Genomic DNA, 13,685 nt, shown 5'->3' with positions numbered 1-13,685 from the left:
TCATTCAAAGACGGCTCTTCCAGCGGAACTGGGGGGTGTATTTCTACCGAGACGAGGGGTTCCCTATGGAAAGAGGGTGGATGCACACACACCACATGCACACGATTAGTTGGTATGGAACAGATGTACATCATTTTATAGAATAGGTATATAAAAACAAACTGAGGGACCCGATCTATAGATATTGCGTGTTACCAACCCCGGCCTGGCTTTTGGAGAAGTTGACATGGGCATAGAGCAGCACTGCTATGTCTTTATGTCCAGCCTCAAGAGCTATGGACAGGGCCGTGCTCTCATCCTGCATACACACAGACAAACAGGGCACAAAGAGTGAATCAAACAAACAGAGACACTAACACAGTGATAGTCTGCTACGGTGAGTAACAAACACACACACAGTAACTCACGCTGTCACTCAGGGTGGCGTTACAGCCTGGCTTGGCCAGCAGCAGCCTGACTATCTCAGCGTGGCCGTGTTCGCTGGCACACATTAGAGCTGTAGAGCCCTCATCATCCTGAAGGTTGACCTCTGCCCCCTTGGCCAGCAGGGCACGCACCATGTCCATCCTGCCGTGGCTCACTGCCAGCATCAGGGCTGTCTGACCAGCCTGGGGGTCAAGGGTTAGAGGTCAGCAGTAAGAGGTCATAGACAAAAAGATGGACTCAAAGGGATGGCCACTCGGGAGCATGAAGACGACACACTCAGCCAGTGACCAGACAAGCTCTGACTTAACTTGTCAAAGCTTAACACCCCCCCCACATACCTGGCTGGCCTTGGCATTAACATCTCCTTTAATGAAGAGCTCCTCCACCACCTCCATGTCCTCTGGGGCCTCCACAGCAGCCAGGGCAGCCAGCATGATGGGGGTATATCCTGCCTTGTTCTGCTGGTTCACGTTACACACATCTTGAATGGAGGCCAAAGAGGAAAGGTGACAAAACAATGGCACAGAATTAAATATAACACTACGGGTAGCTCAGTTAAAACCCTGTGACCAGATTGCGGGGATACTCTGAAAGAAGTATAGAACAAGAAGGCCCGCACACTGTTAAAGCTCCCAATTCACTGCTTTGTCAGGTCAACCAAACCGAGTGCTCACATCCCAAAATATACACATTTCACCTCACATGACCACCACAAACTTTTCTATACTCTGAAAGAACACATTTTAGATGAATGTACTCAACAGAACATCATATGAGTGAGAGGTTCAAATGGAAGTCAGGTTCAGGTCTGAGTCAGAATCAGTACCTGCCAGCAGCATCCTCTTTACGACGGTGAAGTTGGAGTGGGACACGCTGTAGTGGAGTGCTGTGTTACCGTTACCGTCCGCCATGTTGGCTACGTGTCTCAGCACGGCTGGAGAAACTGACCGGAATGCCGTTAAATAGTCCTCCACCACAGCCGGAGCAGCTGACTTCTGACTGGACACACGGAACCACTCGTGCTGCAGCATGTTCAGACAAGACCGCTGAGGGTGGGACACAGGATAATACATTCTAAGCAGGACGTCAACCAACACATGTATGGGCACACAAACATTTATGACATACACACACTCCTAGTAGAGACCTACAGTGGGTAAATTTGTTCTAGCTCGCCTGGGCAGGCAGAGATTTCACTTAAGAACCAATGGCATGGTCTAAATGTCCAAACCCTGCACACCAGGGTGAGCTAAAACAAATGCAGCCAAACACAAAGCCACACTGTCAAGCCTTCCTGTTTTTAATTTGGAAAAAGCAAAAACAGGCGTTGTTGTCAGTCAGGACGAACACACAGTACTGTAATTTAGCAACGCTCCAACATGCAGTGTGTGCAGAGCAATTTGAACAGTGAATTACCAGAGACATGTTGTAATTATAGGGACATTACTGAATGAAAATAAACATAATCAGCCAATACTTCAGTTCCTTTGACCTCACCAAACCCTCTTCCTTAAGGGGAAGACTGACTGACTGCCGATGGCAGTTACAGATCATCCACAACTTCCCTCTCACCACAAAAATAACTACTACAGGGGACTAGTGGCCAGGGCATTTTGAGTGGTGTTCAGAACATTAGGTATGGTTAGGACTAGGAGAAGTGGTGAAGGGTATCACATGGTTGGTCTAGCACAGGGTAGTTCAATGTCGGTCCTGGAGGGCCGAAACACTTCTGGTTCTCATCCTGTTCTTGTAATATGGGAATAATTCAGACCTGGGACACCTGGTGAGTACAATTAACTACTAGGAAGAAACCAAAACCAGAAGTGTTTCGGCTCTTCAGGACCAGAATTGAACAGCCCTATGCTACCATATCAGAACACTGTGCGAATAAGATTCTCTCTCTCTCAGTCTCTCCATCCCTGCTCTTCTTTCTCCTCTGGGATGTATTCATTATACCAACTCTGTTGCAAAACGTTTCTTAAACGGAAGCAACCAGAACAAAATGGGGGAGGGACCTACAGTACATGAATTTGTCAAGTAGAAATTTTAGTTGCAAAACGTTCCATTTTGAAACTGTTTGGACTAATGATTACATCCCTGCTCTTCTTTCTCCTTCTGTTTTCTATCACTCAACCAGTCACTATGACAAGATAAAAAGCAGATGATGTTGAACACATATGGTGGCGTCAGAGTTAGTTAGGTTTCAGGAGGCGTAAAGGATGTAAACCAAGACAGAGCTAGATGTTGTTGTCTGGGTGGAACACAGAGAGAGAGGGTGTCTCTGTAACTCATACACAACCAGGCCTTGAAGTCCCTGCCCAGAAACACTACCAGAGGGCAGAAAATTACAGGAGTCGGCACATTCCTCAGTTATACATGTCACAAATGAAATATTTTTTAGTCTAGTTTAGATTCCAAGACATCGCGTTGACATTTATATGGTTTCATAAATTCTTATATGATGAATCAAAAGGGACACAGGCAATTAGATAGCTCCTAAAGTCACAATTGTAGTCATTAACCAGTAATGTTCATGACCATTCCCATACATTCTTGTTCACAGACAAACAAACACACATTCATACATACACACTTCCATTCAGTCTACTTGTGCCACTGGCCTCTGTTTAGCAGTACTCACCAGTTCTCTGCTGGATAAACTCTGGTCGTCACTCAGATGGGTCTTCAGTGCATGGCAAGCAGACAGCATCTTCTCACTCAACTGAAAACTGTAGGGAGAGTACCTAGTTATTTGATACACTAATTGCACAATAACTATATACCCTGAACAAGCTGGAGAATAATTCCCAGAGTGCGATGCAAAGTTATTGATGGCTGATGCTCCCTGAGGAGAGATGGGCCTAAGTGAAGTACATTCCCTAAAACCACTACCGTATTCACCTCTCCTGTATCTCCGTCCTCCCATGGCCACTACATTCTCTGTTGGCCACCCCTTTGTTCCCGCCCGTTCGGCTCCGATCCTGGAGGCCACAGACCTCCCTCCACCTCCCGTTCCCATTCTTCTCCTCTTCTTCAGAGCTGGATGGTTCACTAGTGGACATGGACTCACACCTGCAGCCAACACACTCAGTTATTTCAAACTTTCCTCTACTAGGCCATAGCTTACAAACTAAATATGTTTAACCCATAATATGTAGACTTGAACCTGCAGCCAACACACAGAACTGAGATGATTTTAACCAGTGAAACATGATATCAAAGTCTGATCAGAGTCAAAATAAAATATACATACATACATACATACATACATGTCAAAAGTTTGGACACACCTGCTTATTCAAGGGTATTTCTTTATTTTTACTATTTTCTACATAGTAGAATAATAGTGAAGACATCAACACTATGAAATAACACATATTGAATCATGTAATAACCAAAAAGTGTTAAACAAATCAAAATATATTTTAGATGTTTGATTCTTCAAATAAGCCACCCTTTGCCTTGACAGCTTTGCACACTCTTTGCATTCTCTCCACCAGCTTCATAAGGTAGTCACCTGGAATGCATTTGAATTAACAGGTGTGCCTTGTTAAAAGTTCATTTGTGGAATTTTTTTCCTTCTTAATGTGTTTGAGCCAATCAGTTGTGTTTTGACAAGGTAGGGTTGGTATACAAAAGATAGCCCTATTTGGCAAAAGACCAAGTCCATATTATGGCAAGAACAGCTCAAATAAGCAAAGAGAAATGACAGTCCATCATTATTTCAAGACATGAAAGTCAGTCAATACGGAATATTTCAAGTTTCTTAAAGTGCAGTCGCAAAAACCATCAAGTGCTATAATGAAACTGGCTCTCATGAGGACCGCCACAGGAAAGGAAGACCCAGAGTTACCTCTGCTGCAGAGGATAAGTTCATTAGAGTTAACTACACCTCAGATTGCAGCACAAATAAATGCTTCACAGAGTTCGAGTAACAGACACATCGCAACATCAACTGTTCAGAGGAGACTGCCTGAATCAGGCCTTCATGGTCAAATTGCTGCAAAGAAGCCACTACTAAAGCACATCAATAAGAAGAGACTTGCTTGGGCCAAGAAACATGAGCAATGGACATTAGACTGGTGGAAATCTGTCCTTTGGTCTGATGAGTCCAAATTTGAGATTTTTGGTTCCAACCGCCGTGTCTTTGTGAGACACAGAGTAGGTGAACGGATGACCTTTGCATGTGTGGTTCCCACCGTGAAGCATGGAGGTGGTGGTGTTATGGTGCTTTGCTGGTGACACTTGTTGATTTACTTCGAATTCAAGGTACACTTAACCAGCATGGCTACCACAGCATTCTGCTGTGATATGCCATTCCATCTGGTTTGCGCTTAATGGGACTATCATTTATTTTTCAACAGGACAATGACCCATAACACACCTCCAGGCTGTGTAAGGGCTATTTGACCAAGAAGGAGAGTGATGAAGTGCTGCATCAGATGACCTGGCCTCCACAATCACCCGACCTGAACCCAATTGAGATGGTTTGGGATGAGTTGGACCGCAGAGTGAAGGAAAAGCCAAGTGTGGCATATGTGGGAACTCATTCAAGACTGTTGGAAAAGCATTCCAGGTGAAGCTGGTTGAGATAATCCCAAATGTGTGCAAAGCTGTCAATGCAAAGGGTGGCTACTTTGAAGATTCAAAAATATATTCATTTTATTTAACAATTGTTTGGTTACTACATGATTCCATATGTGTTATTTCATAGTTTTGATGTCTTCACTATTATTCTACAATGTAGAAAATAGTCAAAATAAAGAAAAAAACCTTGAATGAGTAGGTGTGTCCAAACTTTTGACTGGTACTGTTTACCAGACCCTCACCCTGTGGTCACGCCCACAAACTTCAGGCTCTTCCTGGTTCCAGTGTAGCCTCGGTCACCATCTTGTTTCTTCATGATGGACCTCAGCATGTTGGCGTTCGTGGCCTGACCTGGAGGGTTAATGTTTCCCAATGAATTCTAATTTGATTGTTGTGAACCACTTGTTGTAAAGTTCTGAGAATTTTGTTACATAGACATACAATTTCAGCTCCAGCCTGTCAGCCACAGACCGCTGCGTAGTGAGAGATGTGTGCTTTCCCAAACCCAGCATCAGCCCAAATATTTCAATAGTAGGTCTTCCAGAGCCAATGCCAAACCAGAGAAAGAGCTATTTCCTCCTCCATGGTTCTACTGGTTCAAAGAGGCCAGGCTTCTTCTAGGGAGCGGTCTGCCAGCAGAATGCTCCTTTAGTTTCTATTTTTCTCCCGCTCTCACCCCATCAACATTATGGAACTATTTAAAGGCACCACTGGGATACAACTGCATTCAGCCCCTTGCATGCACACACAAACAAACTGACACATACCAAAAAAACAAACACACACCGTGCAATGCAGAGGAAGTTTGGTGTTCTATGCGTAGTATCTTTTGCTTGACCTCTGACTCCTTAGTGACACGCTGGCTGACCCCTGACCTTTCTGTGTTTCTCTGAGGTGAGGTGTTAGTGAACTGGCCGGCCCCTGCGATGGACTGGTACTGTACACAATCTGTACAAGGGCGACAGAGAGAAGGGAGAGAGGAAGAAATCACTCACTGGATTATTGTGTATAAAGAAAAATGTCCATGATACAATACAATTATCCCTAGTAAATACCCACCGCAGACGCAAACTGTGAGTATAAAGGCTAGACAGACTATATCCATACCTGTGGATTGTGAGGGTATTGGCCTGTCCTCCGTGCCTCCCTGTGTCATGGCAGAGTTGACGGGTGACATGATGAGAGTGGTGGTGTCTGACGCCGACTGGATGAACACCTCTCCCAGCTCACTGTAGCTCTCAGTCAGCAGGCCCTGCTGCTCCCTTAGCAGACACTGCATCTTCTCTATGTAGTGGTCCAGACCAGGCTCTAACTGGGATTGCCCCTGGGCCTGGTGAGAGTGGGATATCTGTGTCAGTGATGGTGGTCCTGCAAGGTCCCGTATGCGCCCCTCACCCACCCCGATCCCAATACTCCTGGTCTTGGTGGGGTCAGGGAGACAGGAAGGACCACAGGCGATGTTCCGGGTCTTCAGTCCAACCAGGAAGTTGTCATTCACGTTAGTCATCCCGACCCCAGCGTCTCTGGTCGTTGCCTTGGCGACAGCCGCATTGGTTTGGGTTGGTTGTTCTGCGTTTCCTCCCCATGGCACGGTCGTTCCAATGCCGATGGAGCGGGTCTTAGCAACAGTCTGGATTAGCTCTAGGACCCTGCTGTTGCCAACAGCGATGTTCCGGGTGACGGTGTGCGCGGTGTTGGTGTGTTTCTCCTGGGTGTTGAGCACGGTGTTGGTGCTGGAGGTGGTGTTGAACGAGCGGCAGGTGTTTGTGAAACGGGAGACCGAGCTGAGTGTTGGTGATGTGTTGGTGCGCTGGGAGACTGTCTGAGGTGACACCATGACACCTGAATCCACCCCTCTGACTGGAGGGTCGGTTGCCATGCCGACCTCCTTTACAGCACTCATCACGTCGTCGACCGTACAGTCCCCGCTCCCCACCGAAACCAACTGACACTCCCCCATCCCCCATCCCCTCGCTGCAGCCAAACTCTCCATGGTCAGATCTGTGTTGACTCCTGCCTCACACACCCTCACCCCTGTCCCCACACCTTGGGTGACCATCACCACCTGTCTCCCAACACATTGGTCCCGGGTCACTCTCTCTCTGACCACCCACCAAGTCATCGGTACCTCTGGTCCTGAGCTCACACTCTTCAGCTCCGGCCTACAGGACACTCCAACACTACAGCCCCACCCCTCCACCTCCAGCCTACCTCCAGCGGAGGCGTCCTGGACCTCTGTGTGGTTGCCCTCCCCCAGGCTCCTGGTCTGGGCCTTGGGCCTGGCCTCCGGGGCCTCCGTGGCTGTGGAGGTGCTGTGGGTGGATGGCCTGGCGTTGGAGCCTTTATCAGCCTTGTTCCTGGCCCCGGCAGCCTGTAGCTCCAGCTTCAGCCTGCCCATCTCCGTCTGCAGGGTGGACTCCTTTACCTCTGCCTCCAACTGACACACCCTCTCCTTCAGGGCTTCTATGATTCTCTGCTGGGCATCTAGCTCCGATCCCTTATCTGCGGTGACAACGAGGTGGGCCTCAGTTACACCCGTTGCTATGCATCTTGTGTCTGTGGTCTTGGTCTTCACGGCCATGTCCCTGTGTTGTTTTGAGGACCTGACATCTAAGATGGCATCCAAGTCTTCATCAGTGCCGATGGCTACTGATTTGTGAGCTCTGCAGTTGCTGCGTAATGTGTTCTGGTTGAGGCCATGCCGTGCTTGCAGGCGACCGCCCTTGATGGTCCTCTCCAAAGCCTCCATCTCAGCAGTCAGCTGCTGGAACTCCTTCAGGCCAGAGGAGGCACTGTTGTGCTCTGCCTTGTTCTCCAGCCCATCTTCAGGTTTCCCTAGAAGTTCAGAGCCCTTCCCAAGCCGGAACCGACCGGCACTGCCCGTGCTGTGGGCTCTCTTCCGGAACACGTCACTCAGCTCTTCTTGGTCCTGGTTCTTCATCCGAGAGACCAGCTGTCTCTTCTCCTCCTGGAGGACAGAGATCTTCACCTGTAGAACAGGGATGCTCCTCACCTGCATAGAGATATATTAAAATCAGCTAACTAAAACTGACTAGCTAGCTAACTAACATAGTGTGCAAGTATATCTACAAAATCATTATACTGATATTTTTTAACATGTTTGTGAACAATTTCTTATTTAACATAAATGAATACTGGGATTGAAAACACACAACAGCTTTTTATACTTTATTTTACCACATTAAGTCAGTTTCTAGAATGAAAGATTCTCTGACCAAGATGGCTTACAGTTTACACCTGATGCCAATTCTAGTGTTCTATTTAATTCAATGCTGACCTGTTCCTCCAGCTCCTTCAGCCTCTGGATGGCCATCACCATCTGGTCCCTGACATGCTGCAGGTGCAGGGGGCTGAGACCCGTGACTGGGGTGTCCCTGCCAGAGCTCTGGGGGCTGGGTCTCAGGGACCCTCCGCTGCCCAGGGAAGAGCCGTGGTGGAGGGATAGGGGCAGGGAAAGCTCACCTTCAGCATGGGACTTGTTGACGTTTCCGCTGTTGTTCTGGTTGTAGGAACCCCAGCCGGTGAAGGCGGACAGGGAACCACTGGAGCCCACTCCCCCGAAGCTGGCTAGGCGTCGGCGGGGATGGGGCTCAGGGTGGGGCTGGGCTGGGGTGGTGCTGGAGGTTTTCTCCTGCTCTAGGCGCCTACGGGTCTCCACCAGGGTCTTCTCCACTAGAGGGTTGAACCTGGGGGTGTTCAGGGAGCGGCCGGCCGGCGCAGGCTTCCCCTCTTGGCGTTTCAGAGGGATGGAGGACCCCTCCTGACTAGACGGGGTGGTGTTGCTGGTGGTGGTAGAGGCACTGTGGGGTGGAGGAAGAGGGGGTCTTCCTCGGTTACCGGTCGACATGGCAGACTGACTCACCCGTGTGTCACCACTACTCGCCGAGGACAGGGATTCCGATGAGGTCCATGATTGGCTGGGTGTGGTGCCACTTTGCGCTTCTGCCCTGCTGTTGGTCGCCCCGAGGGGCTTCCTCCTCAGCCTATTAATGGTGGAGCCGTTCTGGATGTCGTCCACGTACTTGAGGAAGTCCAGGTCCAGCTGGTAGCCGTAAGGCGTCTCCAGACAGTAGGGGGTGGTCTCCTCAGTAGCACTGACTGACCTTCCTCTGTTACCTGGTAGAAGAGAGTTAAAGAAAATGACTATTGTTCAATTGTACATGTCCTACCATCAGGACCAGAGCAGAAGAAAGCAGGAAGTTATGTTATGCTCATGAATTTATGAATAAATATTAAACAAAACATTGGGTTGGTTGGTATGAGGAAATGAAAGACAGCAGGCAGGAATGTGGAAATGATCAGATTCCTGAGAGCTCTCCCTGGTATCAAACATAGGGTAGAAATCATGATTCAGTTAAACGTAGAAGACAAAGTTGTCAAACTGTATCATGTAGAACTACTGTTAGTTTGCAATAAAGATTTTGAATGCAATAGGCCTAGACATACCAGTATTTGATTTGTCGTCCGATGACCTAGAACTAAAAGCATTCAATTTGAATCAATTTATTTATGAATTAACTAATTGTCTGCATCAAGATTCTTTAGAGATATTTCTTTAGAATATAGATTAGACATATTTGGCTAACTCTAACCAAGAATATTTGCACGTATGTTTCTCAAATTTGTAAAGCAAATAAAGGAAGATACAAGTTCAAGTAATGACAAAGTATTTTTTCAAATTTAACAGTACCGAGTGGCATCAGCCTTACCTAAATGTTACACGTCATCCTCAATCCAGTAGGCCTACATGGTATTGTTGTCCATGTTCTCTCCTCCCTGTATTAAGATTGCTGCCTCTCCTAACTTTTCTGACAATACCCTATCCTCTCCAATGAGGCAAAATGAGATCGGCCAAGAGTAGACTATACCAACACAGAATGGAACGTCATTGGCTGACAGAACCCTCCAATCAGTAAGCCTCTCTACTTAGACTGGACCAACTGAACTCTATAATTACTGTGCAAGTAATTATATTGCCCAACCATTTTCTTGGCATTCATTCTAAAAACTCGCTCCTTTTACAAATATTTCAGCTGCTCACTTACATAAGGATATTGACTAACTATGCATAGCAGAATTCTGGTTATCAGTAGTTTACTGTCCTTCACAGGGTTACAACTCCTTCACAACCTCAGTGAATGACTATGACACCACTTAGGTAAGGACAGAAACAACAATTGTACAATACCTTGGCCATTTCTGTAAATGTGTGTGTCTTGAGACATTGGTACAGTTGATCCTTATGGCAAAGAAATGGTTCTGGGTCCATCCATGTGTGAAGTCCAGCTCAAGGCCTAATGTGCATCTTGAAGACTGTCGAATAGACAGAAATATCTTATAACATCTTGGAAGAATATAAAACATATCTTCTCCTTTTCTCACACACACACAGTCAATAACAGATAAACAGTGCTTACACATATGTAACTAAATACCAAATGAGACGTACTGTATGAGGGATAATTCTGCAGAGATAACAAAGCTCAACACCAATCCTTAGAATCAAACCGTTCTTACTGCACTAGTATGCTTTCGTCACCAGCATTATAATACTGTATCCCTTTTCCTGTAAGGAAGAAGCACCCAACAATCTGATTAAGACAGACCATTGTCTTCTTAGAGAGTAATGTCATTTCATTGAAGGAACATTTCTACTAGGAAGGGATTCGCTTATAAAAAGGCTGATCCTCATAGCAAGTCTCTATGCAGTGCACTCCTTTTGACCAGAGTACGTAGTGTACTATAGGGAATAGGGTGCTATTTGGGACACACCCCAAGAGTTCTATCCTATGAACCTGCTCTTTCTCACACCTTTCTAATCCAGCCAATTCCTACCGTTAACGTCTGACACTGTTCAGGTACATATGTAGTGCTGCAGACAACAGTAGTGTCAACTCAATACATAATGGTGTTCAAATTCTATTTCTATGGGTGGACTCTGAACACACACTGGCTAAGGACCGTGAGGAATGCATGCAGCCTAGCACTTAATCAGCACATGCCAATCTGAAGCAGGTAAGGAGGGACATGTTTGGCATTGGGACTTGTGAACTACACTTCACAACTCTAAAATGAAAAGTGTGACAAAAATTATGTCAGGCAGCTCGAAGTCATTATGATCCCATTCAAATCATTGCATCGTTTATGTATGGGGTGAAGCTGGCAGGGAGGGTTGATTTTGGTTGGAAACGCTCCACTCTGCCCCATAAAAAGCCCTCTATTTGAGGACCCTGGTTAGGACTGTTAGGTGGTGAGAAGCCACCATTGGCTCCAGCTCAGAGCCAAGGCAGAAAACAAATGCAGCAGCAGCCTGCCTCGACCCAACCTAACCCTGCACTGCACTGCCATCTGTAGGGCTTGGAGAAGATGTTTGGTAAGAGCTGAGCAGAATTGGCAACATTTGATTTGGCCAATCATGAAAATTAGAAAAAAAACATTCAAGCCCAAATCAGACTATTTTGTCACACAGAGTAGACAGATATGGAAATGAGTCCATGAGGCAGGGCCAAACTGAGAACATCCAGGACAGGGGCAGTCAGAGACTTGCTATGCTGAGCCAAGCCAACCCTTATTGACCCAGTCCAAGCCACCTGCATCAGGGCCAGGTGGCCTGAAGAACACACTCATCAACAGCTTATATTATATTTAGAGGTTCACACCATTGTTGGGTGAGGAGGCAGAATTTGGATACATGGCTGTTTGTACTGGGTCCATTACTTAAAGACATCCTCTTGGATGAAGTCAGTGAATGCAATTTGGTTCAGATTTTCCTCAGCAGACAACTGGGAGTTTGGGACATTTAACACTAAGTAGCCACAGAAAAACTCACAAGCATGCCAGAGGTCAATTATGGATTTGTCTGCTTGTGTGAGAAGGAAGCTGGCTATGTAACTTCAGAGAGAAGAAAGAACAAACTTGGTGTTCTATACTTCATTATAAACTGAGTAGTTTGGGTCCTGGATGCTGATTGGCTGAAACAGCATCAAATTTGATTTGTCACATGTGCCGAATACAACAGGTGTAGACCTCACCATGAAATTGTTACTTACAAGCCCTTATCCAACAATGCAGTTCAAAAAAATAGAGGTAAGAAAATATTTACAAAACAAACTAAAGTAAAAAATAATAATAAGGCTAAATACAGGGGGTACCGGTACTGAGTCAATGTGCTGGGGTAAAGGTTAGTCGAGGTCATTTGTACATGTAGGTAGGGGTAAAATGACTATCCATAGATAATAAACAGTTTAAAAACAAAGGCTCCGATACTGCTTGCCGTTTGGTAGCAGAGAGAACAGTCTATGACTTGGGTGACTGGAGTCTTTGACAATGTTTTGGGCCTTCCTCTGACATCGCCTAGTATATTAGGTACCGGATGAAAGGAAGCTTGGCCCCAGTGGTGTACTGGGCCGTACGCACTACCCTCTGTAGCGCCTTAAGTTCGGGTGCTGAGCAGTTGCCATACCAGGTGGTGTTGCAACCGGTCAGGATGATCTCGATGGTGAAGCTATATAACTTTGAGGATCTGGGGAACAATGCCAAATCTTTTCAGTCTCCTGAGAGGGAAAATGTGTTGTCCTGCCTTATTCAAGATTGTCTTGGTGTGTTTGGAAAATGATAGTTTGTTGGTGATGTGGACATCAAGGAACTGGAAATCTACTACAGCCCCGTCGATGTTAATAGGTTGCCTGTTCGGCCCTCCTTTTCTTGTCGTCCACGATTATCTCCTTTGTCTTGCTCATGTTGAGGGAGAGGTCTCTGACCTCCCTATAGGCTGTCTCATTGTCGGTGATCAGGCCTACCACTGTTGTGATGTCCGCAAACTTAATGATGGTGTTGGAGTTGTGCTTGGCCACGCAGTCGTGGGTGAACAGGGAGTACAGGAGGGGACTAAGCACGCACCCCTGATGGGCCCCAGTGTTGAGGATCAGCATGGCAGTTGTTGTTGCCTACCATTACCACCTGCGGGCGGCACATCAGTAAGTCCAGAAATCAGTTGCAGAGGGATGTGTTTAGTCCCAGGGTCCTCAGCTTAGTAATAAGCTTTGTGGGAAATATGGTGTTGAAAGCTGAGCATTTTATTAGTAGTATGTACGGGATACACATGGTATACACTGTCCAACGAAATGCTTACTTGCAGGTTCCTTCGACAATGGAACAATAAGAAATAATAAAAGATAAGAATACGAATTTAAGTAAACGGCTCAGAATAGAATATTTGATATATCTCACACACACAGTAACAGTCAAACGTTTGACATACCTACTGATTCAAGGGTTTTTCTTTATTTTTACTATTTTCTACATTGTAGAATAATAGTGAATACATCAAAACTATGAAATAACAAATGGAATCATGTAGTAACGAAAATCAACGTAAATCAAAAATATTTTAGATTTTAGATTCTTCAAAGTAGCCACCCTTTGCCTTGATGACAGCTTTGGACAAACTTGGCATTATCTCAACCAGCTTCACCTGGAATGCTTTTCCAACAGTCTTGAAGGAATTCCCACATACGCTGAGCACTTAGCTTTAAATTTACTCTGCGGTCCAACTCATCCCAAACCATCTCAATTGGGTTGAGGTCGGGTCATTGTGGAGGCCAGTTGATCTGATGCAGCACTTCATCACTCTCCTTCTTGGTCAAATAGCC

At 46.2% G+C, this 13,685-nt stretch overlaps 1 protein-coding gene across 1 annotated transcript in view; it reads right to left on the bottom strand.

Annotated features, from left to right (window-relative positions):
* LOC120026192 (KN motif and ankyrin repeat domain-containing protein 1-like) overlaps nucleotides 1-13,685 on the bottom strand; it is a 28,708-nt gene continuing 15,023 nt past the window's right edge. The window contains exons 2-13 of the mRNA XM_038971017.1: nucleotides 8,484-9,150; nucleotides 8,312-8,447; nucleotides 7,922-8,026; nucleotides 6,121-7,864; nucleotides 5,800-5,961; nucleotides 5,256-5,364; nucleotides 3,068-3,155; nucleotides 1,253-1,472; nucleotides 765-907; nucleotides 408-608; nucleotides 200-298; nucleotides 1-63 (exon numbers count right to left, since the gene is read on the bottom strand). Coding sequence (XP_038826945.1) covers nucleotides 1-63; nucleotides 200-298; nucleotides 408-608; nucleotides 765-907; nucleotides 1,253-1,472; nucleotides 3,068-3,155; nucleotides 5,256-5,364; nucleotides 5,800-5,961; nucleotides 6,121-7,864; nucleotides 7,922-8,026; nucleotides 8,312-8,447; nucleotides 8,484-9,150 — 3,737 coding nt within the window. The remainder of the gene's footprint in view (nucleotides 64-199; nucleotides 299-407; nucleotides 609-764; nucleotides 908-1,252; nucleotides 1,473-3,067; nucleotides 3,156-5,255; nucleotides 5,365-5,799; nucleotides 5,962-6,120; nucleotides 7,865-7,921; nucleotides 8,027-8,311; nucleotides 8,448-8,483; nucleotides 9,151-13,685) is intronic.

Source organism: Salvelinus namaycush, chromosome 31, assembly GCF_016432855.1.
Source record: "Salvelinus namaycush isolate Seneca chromosome 31, SaNama_1.0, whole genome shotgun sequence".
In the NCBI taxonomy this organism is placed as follows: Eukaryota; Metazoa; Chordata; class Actinopteri; order Salmoniformes; family Salmonidae; genus Salvelinus; species Salvelinus namaycush.
Note: the sequence above shows the minus strand (reverse complement) of the source record. Positions and strands in the feature narration are given on the sequence as shown.